Source organism: Atractosteus spatula, chromosome 8 (genome assembly GCF_055471065.1).
Source record: "Atractosteus spatula isolate fAtrSpa1 chromosome 8, fAtrSpa1.hap1, whole genome shotgun sequence".
Taxonomy (NCBI): Eukaryota; Metazoa; Chordata; class Actinopteri; order Semionotiformes; family Lepisosteidae; genus Atractosteus; species Atractosteus spatula.
Window position 1 is genome coordinate 18,369,883 of NC_142713.1, and position 24,449 is coordinate 18,394,331.

General features: G+C 37.7%; 1 protein-coding gene and 1 long non-coding RNA gene across 2 annotated transcripts; both read left to right on the forward strand.

The window, feature by feature from the left end:
• The first annotated feature begins 361 nt into the window (after nt 1–361).
• On the forward strand, nt 362–16,534 carry LOC148829248 (ADP-ribosylation factor 4-like). Its single transcript, XM_088922814.1, has 6 exons — nt 362–575; nt 4,890–4,970; nt 6,877–6,986; nt 13,873–13,944; nt 14,292–14,417; nt 15,295–16,534. The coding sequence occupies exons 1-6, from the start codon at nt 509–511 to the stop codon at nt 15,379–15,381; spliced, it is 543 nt and encodes a 180-aa protein (XP_088778940.1). The 5' UTR covers nt 362–508; the 3' UTR covers nt 15,382–16,534.
• A 3,399-nt stretch (nt 16,535–19,933) lies between these two features.
• Nucleotides 19,934–21,586, forward strand: LOC148829249 (uncharacterized). Its single transcript, XR_016091453.1, has 3 exons — nt 19,934–20,040; nt 20,517–20,571; nt 21,202–21,586. It is a non-coding gene; the product is annotated as an uncharacterized LOC148829249 (long non-coding RNA).
• Nucleotides 21,587–24,449: the final 2,863 nt, after the last annotated feature.

Sequence of the window (24,449 nt, forward strand, 5' to 3'; positions counted from 1 at the left end):
AATATTAAAATATAGTGTCCTGCCCGGGGCATGCTCCTGTATGTGCCTTATGCTTCTCGGACAGGACACCGGGTTGTTCTGGCCATTGCCAGGAATAAGCGGCTTTGTGTTCATGGACGGATAAAATGTGATTTGTCATTTCCATTTTAGCAGATTATGTCTGTACTTGCAAAGGTAATGCATGTGTGTTATACTGCATACATCTACCAAACATTCCAAAATAAAGCACACAAAGACGTGCACATTTTTCTGAGCGTTGCTTACAGAATCGTTTGGGGGCAGATTGGGTTTATTACAGCAGTTTTGGAAATGAGACACCGTATGATTGCTAATAAAGTTTCATGAAAGCGGTGACGTAATTTCTTCCGCGTTGGCCTGGACGTGGCACCTGCATCAGAGGAGGAGGCAGTAGAGAGACTCCCATTTTCTATAGGGGCTGTTTAAACGATTTCTGTTTCTAACTGTAGACATCACTTGAAGTGTTAAAGGGGGGGTACTCTCGCACAACATGGGCCTCACTATCTCGTCGCTTTTCTCCAAGCTTTTTGGCAAGAAACAAATGAGGATACTTATGGGTAAGCATTGACAATACGGAGGCAGAGGGAGGGTATTGTTAGAGCTGCCCCGGAGACGAGGAGGAAAAGATGGGGCCTCTGTGGTTACATTCTGTACAGAGCGACAAAGGGGATGGCACGATTTGTTAATAACAGTACCGAATAAGTAACGATAACACTACGAGAGGTATTTAATTCTATTGTTGCTCATTGAGGTTGAAGGAGTGAAAGTAACAATAGTGATGGATATCGAAATGCCTATTCCTTTTCTCCATTTCGTTTAGCAAGGTTTTTTGTGAAATAATGCAGTTAGGAAATGCCTTTCCTGCATTATGCAAGAAATCCGGTGTCCGTGCGTTTTAAATGTAGTTACTGCACGTTTTAGAAAATGGTAACGTTTTGTTTTTAGGAAGTTACCTATACTGGAACTGGTTATGGACTGTTAGGAATTATAACTCGAAGACGAAAACATAAACATTATTTTCTTCCTTTTCTTGTTTGTTCTGAATATGAGTCCTCTAGTTAGGCCTTCAGTGTTGTGACCATCTTTTTTTAGGATGTAAAAGGAACACTTAGTGATGCAACATTGGCAAAGATATAGCACCAAAGTGAGCTATCCATGGTCTTGTCATACCGTCGACAGTTAAACATCTGAGATTATTTTGATATTTAGAATTTTCATTTTCTGTAATATTGTATGTTGCTGTGTGATTAAAACATCATATAAGTAGGCAGAACAGAATTTTTTTTTCTTTTGTAGGTAAAAGTGTTGAGTATCATCGCACTGTAGTACAAACTCACCTTGGAAAAACTAGTGCTCCAAATATGGAGGAGTGGTACACAATTCAGAACAATTAAGCAGCCATTAGCACGGATTTGCCTTTTAAGTAAATACGTGTACCCAAACCGTGCTAGGAAAATGTTCCCCACATATTACGGAACCCCCAGCACCCTTCATCGTTGAAACTAAGTCTTTTGGGCTTTAGGTGCACTCAAGCATTTGTCGAGAACATGGTGAAAGATGTTTCATCTGACTACATCACATTTCTCCAATGCTCAGTATTCCATTGCTTGTGCGCTTTGCACCACTGGGCTCTAAAACATGTACGGCCCAATGTGATGAGTGCTTTGTGCACTTCAGACCAACAGTGGTATCCCACTCTGCGGATTGTTTCGGATCAAACTGGCAGCTCGTGCCGCAGGCTGAAATTTGCAGTTGCTCGCTTGTCTTGCCCTGCTCTTCAAATTAATGCACGGCGGTCATGATCCTGGCGTGTGCACTTGTGTCCACTGTTCACCTGTGCTGATGACATCTTGCTGTCATTGCACACTGACGCTGTTGCTCGTGAAATCTCAGCAGGATGGGCTGTCTTGATCACTGAGGCTCCAGTCAAACAACAGGAACCTCAACTGTCACTCCTACTTCAAAGTTTAACATGAATGTTTTCATTTTTGTGCAAACAATGTGTATAAGTGCACTACTTTTCATGGCTCTTCCGTTTCTCCTGTTTTTACTTCATGTTTTTCTTACCAATACCAAACTAGATGAAACAATGTCTCTTCTGAACGTCTTTCTCTAAGAATGCACAGCATTGGACATTTTAAACTGTTGCGTAACCTCAACAGTTACTGTAAATGCTAATGAAAAAGTTAAAAGTAAAAAAAAAAATGTCAGAATGTGTCGTGTTAAATGTATTGTAGTTTAATCCCTACTTTGCATTGTTTATATCAAAGTTTTGGTGCCTTTTGTTGGATCTTTCAGGTTCCTTTAAGCACTTATGCCTAGACAGTCAGAAATACTTCACTAATGATCTGTAGAACTGTAGAACAGAATAAAAGGATTCCTCAGAAAGAACTTCGGCAGGATAGAGCATGTCCATCCACCAATATGGGAATTAAGCAACATGAGCCAAAACAAAAATGAAGAAAATGGAAATACTTGGGATTTAAGTGTCCAGTAAAAAATCATTTGATTTCATAGTTCAATCTAATGTTTTTTGTTGCTAGACAAGGTTTGTAAAATAGATTTCTGTTTTGGGGTTGCTTTTCTCTTGAGGTACTATTCAGTAGCTTAACATAAAGTACACTGAGAGTTGGTGAGGGGGGCCGTGAGGGCAGCTTTTGATTATCTTTCTGTAATGGTGTAGAAATGACGTTTAGTAAGGGTTTTTCACCTTGAAGCGGTATGGAAGTTAACTGGTTCCGTCTGCAACTTCACGGCAAGGATAATACTGTATTTCTGACTCCGAAACACGTTGCATCAGATTCTGAAGATTCCCTGTTTTGTTTTTTATATGCCATGGTGCAAATACTTAGTGTTGACACTCATGGCCTGATGTCCACCTGCTCCACCAATACTCAACTTCAACTCATCTCCCTTTTTTTAACACAGTAATCTCAGTATGGTAAGAATTTAAGAAATGTTACCAATGAAAGGAGGCCATTTGACCCATCTAGCGACTTCTGTAGTTTGTAGCTAATTGCTCCATAGATGGGTGACAGTGTTCAGCATTACTGCCTCGCAGGACTGGGGTCCTGGGCTCAGTTCAGGACCTGGGTTGCTATCTGTGTGGAGTTTGTATGTTCTCCCCATATTCACATAGGTTTTTGCTGGGTACTCCAGTTTTCTCCCACAGTCCAAAGACATGCTGGTAGGTTAACGGATGGTGTGAGACAACGAGCCAGATGAAAATTGTGGAAAAAAGTCAATTCTCAAATCAAGGCGAGATCTAGTCGTTTCTGCTGAAGGGTTCATCTCCCAACATTTTGTGTGTTCTGTGACGCTGGCCAAGATGTACTTAAAATTGTGGTGTTCATCTCTTTACAATAAAAAAAAGGATCACAATTCCTGTTAAGGTATTTCAGTCATTTTTGGTTAATTTTCCTAAAATATATGCAAATTTGTTTCCCTGTTACTGAATGTCTTCCTGTCGTCTGAAGAAATGTGAGGCACTAGTTCCTGTGCTGTTGTCTCCCAGCATTTTGTCTGGTGTTTTAGCTTTCTTCACTGTCCAGTTTTGCAATGAGCATGTCTGCGTGCTCCTGTAGATTAGACAAATTAAATTGGGATGACATGGACATGGAACTGAAATTAAGATTGGATTGTGCACATTTAATGAGCTGCTATTTTAAGATTTTTTTCTGTTTTCTTTTGCTTTCATTCCAAAGTGTGTGTTTTTATGTGAAAGTCATTGCAATATGTCTTTATTGGAAGTGTTGCAACACTAAATCTGCATATGTTAAGACTTCCCCAATTTCTTTAAAACAGCTGATGTTGATTTGCAGACAGATCTTGAAATTGGATGTCCAATTTTCTTGTTTTGTAATGCTGTTATCATTGAAATTGAGGTGTGAACTTTGCAACTTTTTTTTCTGCACTGTTCCTGAGGTTACATCTTGTAATGCAGTGATTCTCAATCTTGGTCTTGGAGCTCCCTGTCTTTTCTGGTTCTGCTCCAGCTGTTTTGTCAGAAACCGATCAATTCATTTCAATTTGAGCCCTATTTTTAAACATGTTTTCAGCTTTCCACCTTCATTTTGAAAAGTTGCATGCATTTTGAAAGTGGAATCACCCTTGTCCATCTATCCATCCGTTTTCTATCCGCTTTATCTAATTCAGGGCTGTTGGGGAGCTGAAGCCTATCCTGGCAAGCAATAGGCACAAGGCAGGCTACACTCTGGACAAGACGCTAGTCCATTGGAGGGGGCACACTCACACCAGAGCAAGTTTTCCCAGAAGCCAATTAACCTACCAGTTTGTCTTTGGACTATATGAAGAAACTGAAGAGCTTAGAGGGAGCCCACATGAACACAGGGAGAACATACAGACTCCATGCTGAAAGCACCCCAGGAATTGAACCCATGGTCCCAGCACACTGTGAGGCAGCAATGCTAACCGCTACTCCACCGAGCCACCCAGCCTTCCATTTACACCCCTTTAATTAGTGAGTTTCTTAGCTTCCCTTATTCAGGTGTGGGACCTGAACTGTGTCCAACTGGACACAATGAATCAAGTCAATCCCACAGTGTTTGCTTTTCATCATGCTTGTCATTCCCAGCTGTTTCTATTCATCACAAGTTACTAAGAGCTTTTTGGTGAGTAATAAGGCACTAAGTATCAAAGAATCAGTTCCTAACCCCAAGGGGCCCCAGGGGTTAAGGGCCAGACTGTAACAAAAAACAGCATAAAGGACCATCAAGACCAGGATTGAGAGCCACTGGTGTAACTTGTTTTCATACATTCTTTAAGCATTTGACAGCACATCTTATTTATAATTTTGTCAATTAATTTGTGCTGCTTTAATGTTATGTGGTTTCCCTCTTTTTTTTTTGCAGTTGGTCTGGATGCAGCTGGGAAAACCACTATTTTATACAAACTGAAGCTGGGAGAAATCGTTACTACCATTCCAACCATTGGTAAGGCCTTTGCTTAAAATTTCTAAAAACCGAAATATTTGTTGTGAAGTTCTTTTGGATTTAGGGCAGTTATGTTATGGATATGAAAACATATCCTAAAATTATGCTAAATGACCAGGCCTTTTATATTCTTGTCAGATACTTTTAAGCTTAATGCACACACTCAATGAAAGGAAATGTATATAAATGCAGAAGTTATTGTATGTGCAAATTCGTTAGCCACATCTTTGCATATGTTAGACAGCTGGACAACAGGCGTTACTTCAAAAATGGGCTTGTTTTACAGTTTGTGTGTCTTTAGCAGCAATACTTTGGAAGAAAAGGTCATGTCCTTCTATAATAGTAAAAATCTAGGGTAGGACTGTTTTAGAACAATTACGAAGCCTCTGTGAGCTGCTGGGCTGAAACAATTTGCCTATTTTGTTATGTGCTATTCTGCCTATGTGGATTTATTTCACATTTTCCATGCACGACTGGTATGGCACATAGTTCATCTTTTCCTCTTATAACCCAGTAGGGGATTGAACTCTCATCCACCTCTTCTCTTTGGACTGGAATCTGGTCTTATTGAGCCTGATAACTACCCGTCAAGGGATTGTGAATTGTGTAATACAAGAAACGCAATAATGAAAATCATCTTGGTCTGTGAATCATTGTGTGGGTGTACCCTTTTATCTTGCTGATCTGCTCCAGGGCAACACTGGTTTGTCCACTCCTTCCTGTTTTAGGACAACCATTATTCGCGTCCATTTCTTGTCAAACAATGCCTTGGATAACAGCTTGTTCAGTGACGAAGCACTCTTTCAGGTGAAGATCACAAGGTTTTGTCCCCTCAAAAAGAAGTGTGCATGCTCAGCAGAATACCAGTTCCTCACAGTTTTATGTCTTAAAGTTGTGGCTCATAGGAGCCAAAGCTTTGTGCTAGACTAGTACACTTTGTTCTCAGTAAAAGCATTTGATGGTTCACACTCATCTCCTCTCTAGTTAATAATAATTAATTATTGCTTACAGTTATATAGTGCTTTTCTGGACATTCCACTCCAAGTGCTTTACAGGTAATGGGGTCTCCCCTCCACCACCACCAATGGACAGCATCCACCTGGATGATGCGACAGCAGCCATAGTGCACCAGAACACTCACCACACATCAACTATTAGTGGGGAGTAATGAGGAGGAGAATAATGAATAACAGTAATGAAGCCAATTCATAGATGGGGATTATTAGGAGGCCATGATTGGTAAGGGCCAATGGGAAATTTGGCCAGGATGCCGGGGTTACACACCTAGTTTTCATGTTTTTTTCTGAGTGGTTTAAAACAATATAATACTACTTATTAATGTAAAATTATTTACATTTGGGACTCTCCTTGTAGTACACAATTCTTCCAATTTATTTAATTCCACTTGGCTACAACTCGCAGTTTTACAGTTTTTGTCGAACATGAACGTGGCTACATGCAGGGATATTGGGTGAAGTGAAACCTGTAATATCTAGGCGACCTCTATTACAGAGAAAGTGTGCTGGTTGTTTCCACAGCTGATCAGGTGAGATCAGACTGCAACAGTGTTCTAGAATATTCTGTTCTTGATTTGTTGGACCGGCTTCCTGGAGAAAAAAAACTCTTCAAACAATGTCCATTTTAAGTACTCTGTATCTTTCAATTTAGGGCCTAGTACATGCAGAAAAGCACCTTCAAAATCTAAAAAGCATGTGAGACCCAAAGAGTAAGTTTCAATGCTAACCGCATCAGTACTCTGTGATTACTTTATTAACTGTTTTAAAACTACTTTTTGTTTTATGTGCCACTAGGAGAAAAATTCTCTAAAAAACAAGCACAGTGGTTTATTTTTTAAGTTTCCTGCTGATGAATTCATTGTTTTAAAAGAGTGCTTTGATTTTTCCAGGTTTTAATGTGGAAACGGTGGAATACAAGAACATCTGTTTCACAGTATGGGATGTGGGTGGCCAGGACAAAATCCGTCCCTTGTGGAGACATTACTTCCAGAACACGCAGGTATAGCACTGACACAGTGTGAAAAGCCAGGCTGTTTCTCTGCTTCACTGCTGGCAGGTGAAGCAGTCTCTTTAACACCCTTGGTCCCTCATTTTGGGGACAAATGTGTGTATTTAGGGCATCCTAGGGTATTTAACAGGTGCTGATGCTGCCTTGTGCAGATATAAAACTGGCTATATTACATGCCACAGTGATCTTGTTGGGAGTATTGTCTTTTCTGGATGTTATAAGCCCCACTGGAATCTGCACATCTGTGAAAATTCTTGTTTTTCATCTTAATCTCTTAATAGCATTTAAATTAGATGCTACAAAATATAATTAACCCATCTTGAAGCTGCTATGGAAATTCAATCAGATAAGCACAATGTAGAGTAATAGGTCAAGTCCATTTTACTAAGGCAATATTGTTGCTTGTTGGATACACTTAAAGAGGTTTTAATGATAATAAAAATGGAAGTGGAAAGTACCTGAGAATTCCTTTTTCTATTGTTACTTCTTTTTTGGATTTTATCCAAAACAAATTATATTTGTACCTGTTTCTACAGATGAGAATTTTAGAGCCGTTTGAGTGAAGTACTCTGCTCAAGGGTGTAACCTCAGGCTCCATCTGGGATGTGAAACCACTCCCTTCCAGTGCAGTCTGTAGTCCTGTAAAATAAAATAGTGCCTATTTATGTGTCTTAAGATTGTAAAAACAATGTTCAGAGAATTTATGATGAAACTCTATATTTGCTCTGGTAAGGCCTCATGTGGAACACTGTATTTAGGATTGGTCACTGTTACTTCTATTACACAGAGAACAGCAGACGATATGTTGCTGCAGGGCTTGAGTTGTGGTGATGCCTTAAAAGAACTAGACTTTTTTTAGTCTCAGCAGGAAATGATAGAAGAGAGACTTTTCTTTATCATTTCTATTGAAAAGTATAGATATCAGAAGCAGCAGTTATTCTGGGAATCTCTTAAATAAGGATCTGATATAAGGAGGTGTCTGTTTTTTGTTTTTTGATTTTTGTTAATGTGAAGTCATTGCTTTAAATCTAGACACCTTGATCCTTTCAAGAATTATTAGTTATTCTTATGACTTATAACTTATGAGTTAGGATCACTTAGCACCAGAACGAATGTTGATTGTTTGAATGGCCTTTCCAAGTGTTAACAAGACTAGAACAAGGAACTTACAGGTAATATTGACTGAAAATCAAACACATTTTCACTCTGTTTTAGGAAAATAAAATATATGGATTTTAATAATAGATTAAATCTCTTTGGCATCATTCTATTTGATCACAACCTATCATAGTAGGTGACAGGTAACTGACTTATGCTTAAAGCACTAAATCATCCCCAAGTGAGAGAACTGGGACCCAATTCCCATTGAACATTTGTGGGATAATCTGAAATGAATTGTGACCTCTAGGGCACTGAGAACAGTGTCCTGGCTCTACAAGAGGAATGAGACCAAACCCACAAGACAATATCAACGCATTGATAAAGACGTGCTGCAGATGTTCATCTTGTCTTGTTTCCAATGGTGGCCACACAGGTTACCAGCCTGCTGTGGCTTTCAGAGTAGTTAAAGATCTGCCTTTTCTGTATTTGTACAGTACCTTGTCTCATGTCTGTTCAATATAGTTTGTACTTTCCTTGTTTTCTTTTGATGATCAGTGTATTTATGCATGATATTTGGAGATCTGTTTTACAAATGTTTTGAAATTCCTCTAATTTTGCACATTTTGGCTGAGATTTCTGTGCAGGACAAAATCTAAAAAAGGACTAATTCTATTTAAAAAAAGAAAAGAAACAGATCTGCAATTGTCCCTATGATTCTTTCTTTATTCTCTTTATTATCACATTTATATTGGCCGTGGCTTTCTCCTGTCTGAACCCTTGTAGGATATAAGACCCATCTAGAGCACAGCTTTCTCTGGGGCTAAAAACCAGAGATCTAAAGCAGAACTTCCCAGACATGGCCTAGTTTTAATTTTAAAAAAAGTCAGCAGAATATAAATGCAGCGCTGCAGTCAGTAAAGGCACTTTTGTACAATGACCTGAATGTAAATGCCTTTTTTTCCTGACCATACAAGATTTACAAATTAATTATATCAATGTTAAAAAGGAAATACGAATTCAAAGCCTGCAGTGCAATGGTATACCCTCTTGGTCTAAAAAAAATATTGCTTAATTGCAAAGTAACAGGACTTAGTGCTTCTAAAAAACGCAATTTGCGGGGAATTCTTGTAGTAATGAAGCCTATTGTGCTGAGATTTGCTGGCTTTTCTAACTGGGGAATGGTGAAGTTTTAAAGGCAACAATGTCTCCTTATACAGCATTGAAATTGATAACTTGAGACTTGTGTGTTCAAAGAGGATAAAATGCCACAAAACTAATTTTCCCTGTCTGCTTCAATGTCTTTTATCTCTCGCAACATGATTTATCAGAACAATGTTTATTCCTTTGGCAAGGTCTTGGAGAATAGTTGCTTTGCAAGTGAACTGAGTATATTAGGATAAGATTATCTATTCCAGTCAATTATATTAAGTGAATGCAAACTACAAAAACAGCACATGGAATTGATTGGCCCAGATACCAGCTCACTGTGGCTATTCTTTGAAGCATAAAGACATTTAAAAAGTTATAGCAGAAAATCAACCTGATACTACATCAATGATATTGCCTACGACTTTAGAGACAACGGTCAAACTGCTAACTAGTGTCAACATTTGCGGCTCTTCGGAGCTTCATAGCAAGAAAGGAGCTGAGGAGTTAGCTGAGTGGAAGTGGGTCTGAGACATTAATCAAAAGAATCCTCTGGTTTATCTTGGTTAATTAGTTAATTCTGGGTATATGATTAAGAGTGATCAATAGTCGAGGAACAGTTGATAAAAAATGCATGTAGCAGAGAGAGAGAAGAAACAACATGGGACATACAGAAAGATAGAAGGAGAGAGAAGAAAGTGTGTGCCAGGCAAAAGGCACTTGCTCAGGTCAGCCATATTCTAGACCACATCATACCAGATTCTAGTTGAGTATTTGACCTTTATGGGAGCTTCCCATTCTAGTGTTTTGGGGAACTTTCATAGATAATCCTTAGGTAAAAAATGGTATCTCCTGGTTAGTGGATTAATCTTTAGAATGGGGAGACAGATTTCCTATTCACTTTGTAACATCCAGTTTTATAGAGAGAGATTTAACTGTCATATTCTCTTTAGTTTAGAAGGCAGGTTTCTCTCTCCTGTTGGCCTCTAGGTGTTATGTTCTTATGTTCTGAATACTTGGTTGCATTGTGGGGTTTTTTGTGTTTTGTCAGGAGTCAGGCCCCTGAGCCACCTTGTGTGTGTGAATAGAGCAACTTGTATGTTGTGTTGTTAAGTGTGTATCAATGTCATTGTTAATAAATATGTTTAACACTGTGTGCCTGATTAATTACTCTTTTCACAAAAGCTGTGCCAGGGAACAATGAACTCAGTTGCTTCTATTTATAAATGCTGGGGTATATTCTTGGTATATATTTACATTTTCAGGATTATGATTATTACAGGTATTTCCTGTAATTCTCTAATTCATAACCTCCTATTTGTAAGACATAAGAATACGCTATCAATCCCAGCAGTTAACATGTAAAAGAAATGTGTATAAAAAGACTAATTGTAATGCTGTTTATTTTGATAGTTGTGGGATCTTTTTATAACTGTTAGAAAATATAGCTGCCAGATATATGAATTTACCTGCTTTCAAACCAGTGTAATGCAAGCCAGTTTGAGTGCAATTAATGTATTTATCATGTGGAAAGAATGTTTAATCCTTTGGCAAGTGCAGAATGAGCTGTCTCAGTATATTAGCTTAATATCTATAACTTGTGGTGGAGTCGCTCTTATTAAAGCTACAAGAGGAGAGTTTTTTTCATGCTCTGTGGTTTGGTGATGACAAAGGAGGTGGAGCTTTGGGTTTATTTAGACAGATAGTACCGAAGTGCTGAAGTCAACACCTTTTAACGTTTTTCAGGGTCTGAGCCATTCTGAAACCTTGTCCCTTCTTTGTTTTGGCTTTGAAATTGTAGTCTACCTACTTAGATTAGACTCTAATATTCTGGCCAGAATATTGGAGGTGGAAAATCCACACTGTAAGAGAAAGACATAGAGGGAACTAGAATGTCATCGTACTTTGCAGTTGCAAATTGCAAACTCGAGAGGCTTTTATTTCCCAGTGGTTTCCTGCTTCAAACAAAGCAGAGACCTAATATCAACACCTGTTTTTGTTTTCTCAAGAGTGCAAACTTCTCCTTGATTAAAGTTTAGTTGCTAATTTATTTAAAAATTTGCAGCCTAATTTAAAATGAGGTAAAATTGCAGATCAGTCGTTAAACAGGAAGTAACAGTGAAAATGTTGAAAGGGAAACTGTCAGTATAATTTCTGTCTTGCAATAAATGACAATTGTAACACTTGTACTGTACAAAGTATTATGGTCAAGATTTTGATTTTCAGTCATTAATTATTATTAATATATATTATATATTATGTAGAGAGCCTGGCAGAAGTATTCAGACCCTTGAACAAATTGTACATTTTGTTGCTATAAAATTCTCAGTCATGACACTTTGAAATATAAACTATTTTATATATGACATACTCCATATATTTAAAGGAAAAAAAGAAAATCATATTGAAGCAAAATGGAAAAGTTATAGCATAAGTATTCAAATTCATTTCTGTTGGAAAAACCTAAATTGCAGAAAATTACCTTAATGAGCCACACAATAGTTTGTGTGGCTTCTGTCAGCGTGCGTTAAAAGTAGTTCTCTATTTCAGAATAATAACTCTTTGGGTTCATTGTCAGCTAGTAAATTCCGAGCACAGAAGGAAATATGAAGACTTTGAAACCTTCAAAGCAAGTCAGGGATAAAGTAATTGAAAAGCACAGATAAGGAGAAGGGTAAAAAAGTCTGAATTTCCTGTGAGCACAGTCTGCTCAGTAAGGAAATGGAAAGTGCATCTAACCACCCAGACACTGCCAAAGAAACTGGCGAGGAATACTTTGATGTTAGTAATATATTAGAAAGAGCTAAAGAGTTCAGTAGCAGAGATGGGAGCAAATGTGTATCAGTCAGCAGTAAAACTAGCCTGTATGGCAGGGTGGCAAGAAGAAAGACAAAACTAAAAACATCTTAAAGCCTGCATAATGTTTTCAACAAAGCGTTTTGAACACCCTATGAGACTGAATTTGGACTTTTTTGGTCTAAATGTAAAATATTTGGCGCAGACCTAACTGTACCAGACTGTACATCTCCCTGTCGACATCACCCCTGCAGCTGGCAGTGCTGCCAGCATCCTGCTATGTTGAAGTTTCTCAGCGGGGACTGGAGATCTTGTCAGGATGGAAGTATAAATGGACAGAACAATGTATAGACAGACACTAGTGAAAAACCTTTTTCATTCTTCTAAAGACTATAAATTCACCTTTCAGCAGGACAATGATTTAAAGCTACACTGGAGAGGCTTAAAAATAAGAAAGTTTTGTATGGCACTGTCCTGATCCTGTCCTTATATCCTTGAGAATCTGTGGAAAGACTTGAAGCAAATGTTTATGGGTTATCCCCAAAAACCTGAACAAAATTTGCACCAGCTGTGCTGTCTGTGATGCTTCTTCCCAATATTGAGTTCATGGGTATGAATACTTATTCATTCAACATGTTTAACTTTTTTTTCCTAATTCATACTTTGGTTATCTTAAGAAGACATGAGTTTCAGCATTCTGGTTTTGTATAAAGTATTAAGTATAAAAAATGTAGGCATCAATTTGTAAACTCACAAATTGGGACAGCATAGAAATGGTCAGAGTACATTTGCAAGACACTGTACAAATGAAAAAGGAATGAAAATATACAACCACTTATAAAATTAGAAATCAGGTGTTTTATCCAGTCTTGAAGTCTTTTGGAATTTCCTTTGCAGTTTCTAAAATATTTGCTAATCCTCCAAGTTTGGTATTCCTTATAAACTTGACTAGCTTACTAGTACTAACAGTACTAACAGTTAAGTACTAACAGTTTCTAGATTATTGGTAGACATTATCATAGACATTGTTATACAAGAACAATAGTGATAACTGAAGTTCATTATCCTAATTTGAATATTCATCTCTCATCTATAGCATTTTTTTATCTTTTAACTGCAGCTCAATTTGTAGAGGTGCACTTCCTAGAAATCCCACGATCTGGAATTTAAGAATTAGTCATTAATGCAAAATGTTATCATAAATTTCTTTTGAATTCTAACTACATGTTTTCTAAATTCGTGATGAATATCCTCTATCTAAAATCCTATCTCCATACATCATCCTCTTACAGTTTACTTCTAATTATCCTTTCCATAACCCTACATGTAGTAGAAATAAGATAAGATCTATTGATCTGTAATGAAATGATTGATTTTTTATCACTTTTTTTTATACAAGAATAACATTTCTAGCAGTTTTCCCACCAGGAGGTATTACTCCTGTTTTGAGGAACAGAAGAATTTTACTACCTGCCTACGAATAACATTTCTTCTTTCCTTAAGTTGGTAGAATGGAGATTTATCTTAGTGTTTCTAGTACCTGTAGCATTTCTGCCCATTTTTGTGGTAATAATATTTAATATAAATGTTTGTCCTTTCTCACCCTGAAGCACGTTTTTTTCCACTTGGTAAACATTCAAGTTTCATTCTTACTCTTGAGATACTTCATCTTTTGGTGTTGAAATACTAAATAAAAATCTTATTTAAGCTCCTATTGCAATTTTCTCTTCTGCTTTTTTTAACTTTCCAATTCCTTCAGAAAGAAAGAAGAGTCCACCAGCAACCAAAATAAGTGCTCATTTCTCATTGCTTACTCTGAAATGTGATCTTTCAGGGCCTTATCTTCGTAGTAGACAGCAATGACAGAGAGAGAGTGACAGAGTCTGCAGAGGAGCTTCAGAAGATGGTATGTATTTGTGTGGCAAAGGCTTTTAATAGCTCTTAACCTGCCATCCACCTTTGCCAAAAAGTATTTTTGTTCTAGAACAGAAATTGAACAAATTGTTCCTGTTCTCTGCACTGTAGCAAGACCAATATTTTGTCTCTCATATCACCTTCAATCATGTTTTATCACAAGGGTGGAGCATGAAGAAGTTATTGCAGAGTGCTAGATTCCACTTAGCTTTTTATTTCACATTCCCATTGTTATCTGTGTACACCTAGAGTAGAGTTTGAGGATTATAAGTGTTTCTCTGCAGCCGTCATCGAGGTGAAATGACTTGTTTTCCAGAACTGACTGACGTTTCTTTCCAGCTGCAAGAGGATGAGCTCCGAGATGCGGTTCTACTGGTGTTTGCAAACAAGCAGGATTTACCAAATGCCATGATAGTGAGCGACCTGACAGACAAGCTTGGCTTACAGAACCTCCGCAACAGAACTGTGCGTATACACTCGGTGCACTTTTTAAACCTTTCCCTTAGTCGTAAAATTCTGTTTTGACAAGACATGTACCAGACCTCTAGAACTGTCAGCTTACATCCTCTGGTGGGTTCAGGCTACTTTATGTCTATAACACTGATCTGCCTATAGATACAATTAATTTTTCTTTTGGAATGTAATTCATTTATATGCCGCTCTAGAATTGTCCACCGCAGGTTACAATGCTAGATAATAATTTTACATTATTTGCAAGAGTGTCATTTTTAAGTTAAAATCTTCCTTCTGCTTTTATAAAAACCTGTATTTAATGGTGGTACTGTACTATATTGGAAATCAGTTGCGTGATACAGCCATGTCAAATGTGAATTGACCAGTAATGTATATATCACGTGCCACTTTGACTCGCATATTTTAATTTTTCAGTGACAACCCAATAAAACAGACAGAATAAGTATATTTAATCAAAGGAAAAATTCCATTCCAGCAGAGGATGAAGTATGTCACATGCAGGAGTCTAATGAGTACCAAGTGCTGCTACAAATATTTTTTGTATGCAGTATAGTCCTTGCTCACTGTTAAGTCAGAAACCCATTCGTCATTGGGTTAAAATTAAAACCACTGTAAGCAGGTGAAAAACTTGCTTAATCTACAGCACACTATACAGCCCAAATTACTTCTGGTGGTACACTCTGCAAAAATAAAATGTCTTTTTTTTTTACACAAAAAAAGCTGTACACAACATCAGTAGTAGTCAGTTCTGTTTTAGGAGTTGTAGAACAAACATGAGCTACAAGGTGAGCTCGCTGTACAATAAATGTCTTACAGAGTTATAGCCTCTTCTGGTAACGTTTTTGCTTTCTTTCCCCTTGCTCTGCAGTGGTATGTCCAGGCCACCTGTGCCACACAAGGCACTGGTTTATACGAAGGACTCGACTGGTTATCCAATGAATTGTCGAAGCGCTAAAGAGGCAAAAGAAGCAAGAACTGAAGCGAACAAGAGAGAAAGTGTGCGCGAGAGCGTGAAATGATATTTTACAGAGAAATTTGTCTAAATTATCAGTGTGTCTGTCTGGTAGAACTTGAAGTTATGGACTTTGCAATCAGTTCCTGTTGTAAACTCTTTTTTTTCTTTTATCTTGTTATTCCCAATGTTAATTAGTCTTGTTTTTTGTTTGTTTTTTTACCCTAGCCCCTTCTCTGAAAAGTTTAAGTTGCATGTTTTTAAATGACAAAAAAAAGCAATTTTCAGACAGTTTGAGAAAGTTGGTACAGCAGAAAGTAGAGTGGACAATAGGCGAGACGGGGTGAGACAGTGCTACATCCTGTCTTGCGTCTCTGGAGTGCAACACTTCTGACACATGCCACAAAAGTTATTTGTTTATCATTTCAGCTTAATGGCCTTCCTTGTGACAGCACTCCCTTGCAGTTCTGTTGAATTTCAGCAGAAATAAACTGGCCAGAGTTGGGTGTTCATGCAGGAAAGGGGGGGTCAGAGGATCCAAAATAAAATAAGACAGGCCCCCTGCTAAAGTAATTTCACAAGCCATTTATTTGCATCAATACAAGTTGCATTTCCCTGTTACCAGTTATGTTTTGTATCCTTTATGATCTGATGGAGAAAAGATTGATCAGCCTTATTCAGGACTACACTTGCAAAGGAATACATCTTTACTTTTTTTCCCCCTTCTCTCATTTTAAACTGTGTCTTCAGTGCCGGTACATGATGTCGCATTATTGAGTTTTGTACAGTGCTTTGATAATTGCAGCTTTTGCTCGTGGTGCAAGAAGGAAAACGGGGACAGAGCTTGCAGGCTAGTGCTGTGGGTCCTATTGTAATTTTACCCTCTGTTTCTGAAAATGTACCTTTCCACGGTGCCCTATTCCTAAACACGCATGAAGCAAACTGAGTACAAAACATAGTGATTCCTTTTGTTGTACAAAAACAAGACCATAAACAAAAAATAACCTTGGTTACAGACCTTTAGCATAAACCACCACAGCAAGGCTATTGATCAGAGATGACCATTACAATGTTCCTTTTTGAATGTTAGCTCAACATGTCCATGTTTTTGTTTTTGTTTTTTTAAAGGTGCAAGTTATTAAAAAGTGGGAAAATTGTACTGTGCATGATTCTTTTTTTTACATTTACATTTAGTGTTGCTTGAAAAGGTTATGGTGTATAGTTGTCTGAAGGTCAGGGAAGACATGTAGTGAGTGCTCTGAGAATACAAATTTGTGCTGATTGCCTAATAAATATTTCATTATGTATTTTTACATCAGCTCATTAAAAAAGGTTAAAGGTAGTCCAGTACTAGCCTTGTCTCCAATTATACATTAAAACTCGGATATACTTAATTTAACTGAGTTCAGTGATCAATAAAACTTTCACAGAACTGGGTATAAAAAGTTTACACAATGTCTTCACTATGTAGGAACCATTAATGCAGGAACTATGTTTTTATATATCCTTTTCATGAACACATTCAAGTTAAACTATTTGCCACAAACATTTGTGTTTTCTTTTCTTTGTAGTCATTGCCCTGTAGGTGAATATTCAGAATTAATTATAAAAACGAGAGGCTGCTTTTCTTAGTCTGAACTGAGTAAGGCCTATGATTTTCTTAGCTGTCCTGCCAAGCTGATTAAAATGTCACCTGCTTATGAATTGTGTAAACTTGTTTCCGTTAACCACACTTTGCAACTTAATTTCCTGTCATGCTGTTAGGAGCTTTGTGTTGTTCAATTTTTTGCTTCCTGTTTGGTTAAAAAAAAAACTGTGATATAAAACAGATGGTCGATACTACTATACACTGTTGTAGATTATTAAAATATCTGGACAGCTATCAGTACATCTGAAATGCTCTTCTCTGTAGGAGCTTTTAGTAAGGTGCACGACTGCTAAAATGAAGTATGCAGTTATTGATGGCTGGTTAGTGATTAACTGGGCTCTAAAATATGATTGAGAATCTGTGGGCTCAAATGAACTCTTGACAGAGTGCAACTTCAGCTGTTTGATTTCACAAAAATAGAGATTTTTACAATCATTTTCAATTAAGTTTAAACCCCATCCATTATTAAAGAAAAATAAAAAGAGCACAAAAAACACTATGAAAGGAAATAATATACAATATAAAGTTCGAGATACAAAGAAATCTCCAATCTTCCAATCCCTTCTAGCTCTTCTAGCAACAATTCTGTTACCTCCGCTGGTAGTTATTCTACAGCAGGCGAACACTGTTTAAGGAAAGATCTATCATTCCCCTTCCGAACTGTATTAAGCCTTTCAAGTGGAAGTACTTAAAAAATGTCTTTATACCAAATTGTAATAGAAGGTGTTTTTTTCCTTAATCTAGTTGATTAAAATACTGTACATTTCCTTGCTAAATAGAAATACATTTCATGCCTTGCACTTGTAGTCATTCAGTAAAATGAACATTTTCGGAATTAGTCGTTGACAACACCATGGAAGAAATATTGAGGTGGAGGATGGTGTTGAATAATTTGTGTCCATGCATGTTTTGCTTTTGGAAATAAAATGGGACATATTTTCATCTTCAAGACTAGCAAAGCTGTCCAGCCTATCGCTGCCATACAGACCGCACTTATTTGAGGAGTCTAATAGGATTTTGTTTAGGCTTAAAGGAAATTCCCTCCAGATGTTAATTAACACCTATCTGCAGGGCGTGTTTAAAATAAGTTCAAGTATTTATATGTGTTCAAGAAAATCTCCACAACTTGATGGATTTCTTTGGTTATGTAAGATATTGGAGTATTCTTTGATGTGAACCCAGAGGGCTAAGACTGGCTCTGAAGATGAAGGAGTCAGAGCCTCACATGCAGACAATCAAGGTACTGTTGCTAATGGAGCTGACAGAGGAGTGCACAGCAAAGGTTGCTGGGAAGGAAGGAATCATTCTCTATTTTTGCAACAAGTGAGCTGGGAGTTGTCATCTTCACTGAACTTTAATTTTTTGAACTATGTTCCTTGTGAATTAATGTTTCTCTGCGTAGGAGTTGACCAAAAACAGGTGCCATTCTTACAGTCCACAATAAAGGAAAGGTCTGTCAGTCTCCGTCTCTTTGATTACTCTTTAAGTACTCATGATTACTCTTTAAGTTCAATTTGTAGATTGAGGCTGTCTGCCTGAAACTCTTCCAACTCTTAACATACCTACCTTAAATTTAGTCATAGTGTTGTTGTTTTTCCATTTTAAGCCTGCTTAAAATGTGAACTACTTCTTCAGAGAAACAAACGTCAGCTTTCACCACCTGGAAATATCAATTCTAAGTCTCACAGATAATTATTTTGCACCAGTTTTGGATGGAAGAAATACAGGCTGCCAGCGAGGTTGCTATTTAAGGTGATGGCCCAGCTGATTATAATAAGCTGCTTTGGTTTGTAAGTTCTTAATGGGATGTTTTCCTGTGTTTAAACACTAGGCATTCCAAGCTGTTTGCATGGTTTGAATCACACTACATTTCTGAGCTCTGCAGTAAACATTTCCAGGATTCTGGTCTTCTGCTCCAACCCTCACCATGACATTTGGACTAAAATGGCTTAATGTATAGTTTTTCATTAAAGTTAATACATTTTTATTAGACTCACCAATATCATCGTGCAAGTTTTCATTAGTTTTAGAGAAATAGCTTGAGTTTGTTAAGGAAAACAAGAGGCGACAAGTACAAACCTTGCTTTATGCCACATCTCACGTAACGCTCATCTTATAGAGGGGGTTACTGTCAGTTCGATAATCGAGTATTCAATTAGTGGCATTATGTATGATTTAAAAAGGTTTGATTATTTTGGTCGATAAGCATAAAATTAACTCTGCAAAAGCATGACACAACACTAAATTAAATGTCTGTCATGACTGTCTATAGCTTGAAGACGTATGGAAAAATAACTGACAGGTTCTGTATGTATACTGTATCATTCGTCTTAACAGATATAAACTACTGTAATTTAATCGTGTGAACTGCTTCGTTCGCAAATAATTTTGCATTTGCAATTATTAATTTTAAATCTGAAAAAAGTCTACTTAATAGAAATTTAAGAAAAGATTTCCTTTCTTTAAAAATAATTACGTTTTTAAAGTTATTTTGGCAGTGGTAACCAAAGGCATACTTTTCCCATTGAATTAAGCGTATGCATCTAAATCACTTTACAAAATTGTTTTCAGCAAGGCAAAAAATATAAAAGTCCCTTTTTAAAGTGTCTGCAGTAATAATAATAACAATAATAATAATAGAAGGCTGTGCCTTTGGGTGGAGACAAGAGAGAAACGAAAGTTAAGAGTCGGTAAAAGAATTGAAACTTAAGAGGGTGGGTCATACTGTATGTGTTATTTAAAGTATTTATGGTCACCCAATTTACTGGATATACTTTAGTTCCTTTCCTAAAATATTATCAACATGTTAATCTTAGGTTTACAAACTTTTAGCACCTCCGTTGTTGTGTAAAATTGGTCATCAATACAAAACGGTGGATTTCCGCATAGAAACAGAATCTTCTAGTGTAGGTGGAGACTGTTACATGACGTTGAGACAGTTCTGGTATAAAATCAATAACTTGGGTTTGTTCGCTCCTTTTGTCCTGCAGAGTATTCTGCGGAACGGCTGATGGGTAAGTTTGACATGATCTAGAAAATCTTTTCACTACTTCCTAAAGCGGTGTCAGCAATACTGTGATTTCGGTAGATTCATGTTTTGTAAATTCGTATTTGACATCTAGTATCAATAAAAAAGTGACATTTTTATTTTATAGACTGAGTTCATATATCATTTTTACTAAAGCATACGTTATGAAGGAGACCTTTAATGCTTTTAAAAAAAGCGTTATTCGATAATATATTCGATAATATTTTTGCCTTTAGTGCAATACTCATCTGTGCTTCGAAAACACCAAGAAACATTTTCGAATTTAGAAACGTTGTGCATTAAAATTTATTTTTTTAATTTGACTTGTGATGCGAAGTAGATGTAAAGACCGCTTAGGATTCGCCTTAAAATCTACAAGAGCATGTTTTTATTTACCTGTTCCGTGTAGTGTTCCTTCTTTGTTTTGTAGTCTTAACAGGTTCGTGCTGTTTTCTTTTACAGGATGCCAGTCCCGATGGAGCCCCCACCCTTTCTGCTTGCTTAGCGCTTTTCGGAGGTAAGGAAGCTTTTTGCAGCTCTAACATCAGTTGTTTTAATTAAATTCACTTTTGGGGAATTCCAGATTGTATTTTTGCTGAAACCGTTAACCATTATATAACTCAAAACATGTATGGTCTTTATCAAGCCGATAGTTGAACAGAGATCCTACAGTTGTGTTGACTTCTTTCGTATAGAGACACACCTGCAATTCTGGCTGTGAAATACGATTTTCTAAATAGTATACCTTTTCGCAGCTCTCTTGTTTTCCATTGCGGTACAAAGAGTAATCATTTGCAGAAATCAGCTATTGTCAGCAACCAAACACAGGGATGTCATATAACTTTATTTAATGTACTGAGATATAGTGGGCTTTGCCAGAGATGCTCAGTGATAATGTAAACTAGAGTTTCTGCACAGGAAATTAGGAATTCCAATGCAGGTGTACATATGCCAAAAAACACAATAGGTCAGACAAAACCTCATTTGCGTCTGGGAACTTGTTTATCATGCAGGGCCGAATGCAGACAGCCATGCAGGAGGCTGATGCTTTTAATACTGGTGAGGAAAGAAATGGGGAAAGTGGGTGTTTTGAAACAGTCTCTGCTGCTGACTGCGCATTGACCAGGCGCTGTTTGTGTGTCTGCAGGAGGAGCTGGAGTGGTCTGCTGCCAAGGGCAGGACCAGCGTCCCCGTATGGGGGTGCTGGTGTGCAGATCCAGTGCCATGTTGACATTCCATCCCATGAGCACTGACCTCGAAGCAGCGTATCAACGTGCCAGACAAAGAAGCAAACTCCCAGAAACTACAAAAAAACTAAACTCTCCTTGCCCCTAGGTTTTCGTAGCCTAACCCATAAAAAAATGGGCTACGGAGGCCAGCTTCTGGTTGTCTGCGTTGCTTGGTTCGGTGGGTCGAGGGAAACCTGCCTGTAAAAATTTCCCTTTCACTATTATTCAGCAAGGCTTGACGCATGGTTTCCTTATAAATGAAAAAGAAAAATAAAAAGAGAAAATTGTGAAACATAAATAAAACAGTGTAGTGTGTGTTTTATTTCCGTAGTAGGTATTATCCTTTGAATGTCATCCATTCAGAATACTAAGAAGCTGGAATACATGTTACTTCTGGAGATTTGTTAACTCAGTTTTTTATGCTTTTGTTTAGTACATCAATTTCTTGTATTTTAGTTAACCACACTTTCTCATCTCTGAGAAATAGTCATTATAATAGGGTGACATTAAAATAATATTTACTTTATATCTTTCATGAATAAAGTTAATAAAAGTGCATCGCACAGTTGCAAATGTAAGATCATGAAAATGGATTTTCAGAAAGGACATAAAAAATAGGATCACAGACCCTTGTGTACTTGTGATGTATACTGTAATTCTCAGCCCTGGATCATAGAAGCCAATTAAAAGATCTTTAACGGTTTGAGGTTCCGAGCTGAGAATGGTTAGAAAACTAGAGTCTAGGATTTAATCAGAACACACTTTGAATAAACCGAAAGTTCAGTATTTTTTAGCCAGACTAAGAAAGAGTGATAGTAATTGAATAATTAATTCAGCTAGGCCCTATGGTAGAGACAAGGAGAAATGAAACTGAAAGTGAGTCAGAGAGAGAAAGGTAAATGAAGAAGAGGGATCTCTTACAAGGGATCTATGCCAACATACCGCATCTCAATTGGTGATTTGTGTTGTAATATTTGTGTTAGTCTGAACTCTCTGTCCAGCAGAGTGATATTCCAGAAGATTTTTCGGTTACAGTATGTTTCACCTTATTAATCTTTTTGTCAGCACTCTACGTGATGTTTACAAATTCATGCTCAGGTATAATACTGTCATTTTTTGAATTAAAATAATTCAAATAATTCCTATGAAAAAAAAATAATTTCCCTAAACTGGATGATATGTTATTACAGCAATAATAATGTCAACAAAGATACGCAGATATACTGTATCTGAAACACTGGAAATTGCTAGTTGCTAATTGCTAACTCTGGACTAAAGCTTGATAGCCTCTATTTGGAGAAGGAAATGACCTCAAATTGGCAACACAATCATATACATCCATCCATTTTCTAACCACTTCTTCCAGTTTAGGGTTGCAAGGGAGCCAGAGACTATCTCAGCAAACAACTGACTCTAGGCAGAATACACCCTGGATGGGACACCACGTCTTCATAACGTACACCCAGACACAAACATGCACACACTTACACCAATATTTCCAGAAACCAATTAACCTACAAGTATGTTTCTGTATTGCGCGAGGAAACCAGAGCACCTGCAGAAAACCCACAGATAGCAAACCAGGTCTGGAATTGAACCCAGGGCCCAGCACTGTAAGGCAGTAATGCTAACCACTGCACCGCCATGCCACCCAATCATCTACTGTACATATTTCATAAAGAACAATTCAAGTTCAATTAATAAATAATTAGTATATTAATTATATTAACAGTAGAAAGAAAATAACACCAGGAAAAGGCTTTAAAAGCCAAAGTATTGTTCACTGTTTCTTTGCACTCAACAGTACATAGCTGGAGTGGACTGTTAACACTGCTGCCCTGTACAAGAAAGGGCTGAGCCTTGACCCCCTGGAGGTGGTGGCGGAGAGAAGATTGCTGACCAAGCTCACAGCCATCATGAACAACGCCACTCATCCGCTACATGGGACTGTTATTGGGCAGCGGAGCACTTTTAGCAACAGACTGCTCCAGCTCCGGTGTTCAAGGGAGCGTTTCCGCAGGTCTTTTCTCCCGGCGGCTGTCAGGGTGTGTTACACTGCTCTAGGCTAGGACTGTTGCCCTTCAACTGCTCATCTATGGACAGCATGTTGCACTATTGTACTTCTTGGACACTCAATCTGTATATACAGTACCTATGCGCATTTTGCACATATTTTATTGTTTTACAGTGACTATGAGCATATTTTGCACACACCTAACTCTATATATTTATTTTGTATTGCTGTACTTATTTTAATTTTTAGTCTATTCTGATGTCTGTTTTTGCTTGTCTTGGGCTGGGCTGCTGTAACACCTCAATTTCCCTTCGGGATCAGTAAAGTCTTATCTATCTATAGTAGTTTCACCTGCTTTCACAAATACATCGCAATGTGTTGTTTCCACTTAACACAAAATAGGTTGTTTTCAGCGGGCTGTCTGCCTCTTCCGTGCCGCTTTCTTTCCCTGGGAGCCTGGCTGAAGGAAGCTGCTCAGAGAGCGACACCCTGGAGGCCCCTTGCTCCCAGACTCTGCTTGGTGGGAGGAAGTGGACGGTTTGCCCCAGACTGGCGCTGATCTGTTCTAGCCTCTCTTACACTCAAGGTGCTGTGAGCCAGCCACTCCCCCTGGTCTGTTACACCTACAGCGTCGCCCCAGTTCATGGTGGCCATGACAGAGACGTGTTCATGACAGAGATGTTCTAAAACATCCTAGCAGTGGGTGACAAAGGGGCTTTAGCTGATTACCCATTACCTTGTTCCACAAAAAATTGTTCTACACAGAGCACTCCATTACCATAGTAATGGTAATGTATTAGTATTAGTAATAATTGTAATAGTATTACTATTTTTTTTTCTTTAATGAGTTTCAGCTACGATGGATTCCTCACCTGTTCTGATCGGTAAGATATAACTTAGTGTAATTGTCCTTCCAAAAGGGTGTAAATTTGTCTTCGCAGCATTATACAAAACTACAAAAAAAACAACAAATAACACTCAGCATAAAAAATACCATTTAAAAACGATAATCTTACACTACCAGTAATCTGTAACTTAGCTGTGTTTAATATAGTGATTGCACAAGGCATAAAGGATTTTTTGTATACATATTTCTTGGGTCGCAGGCATTCAAAAACCTCCCTGAAGTTAGCAATTGGAAATAGGAATGAA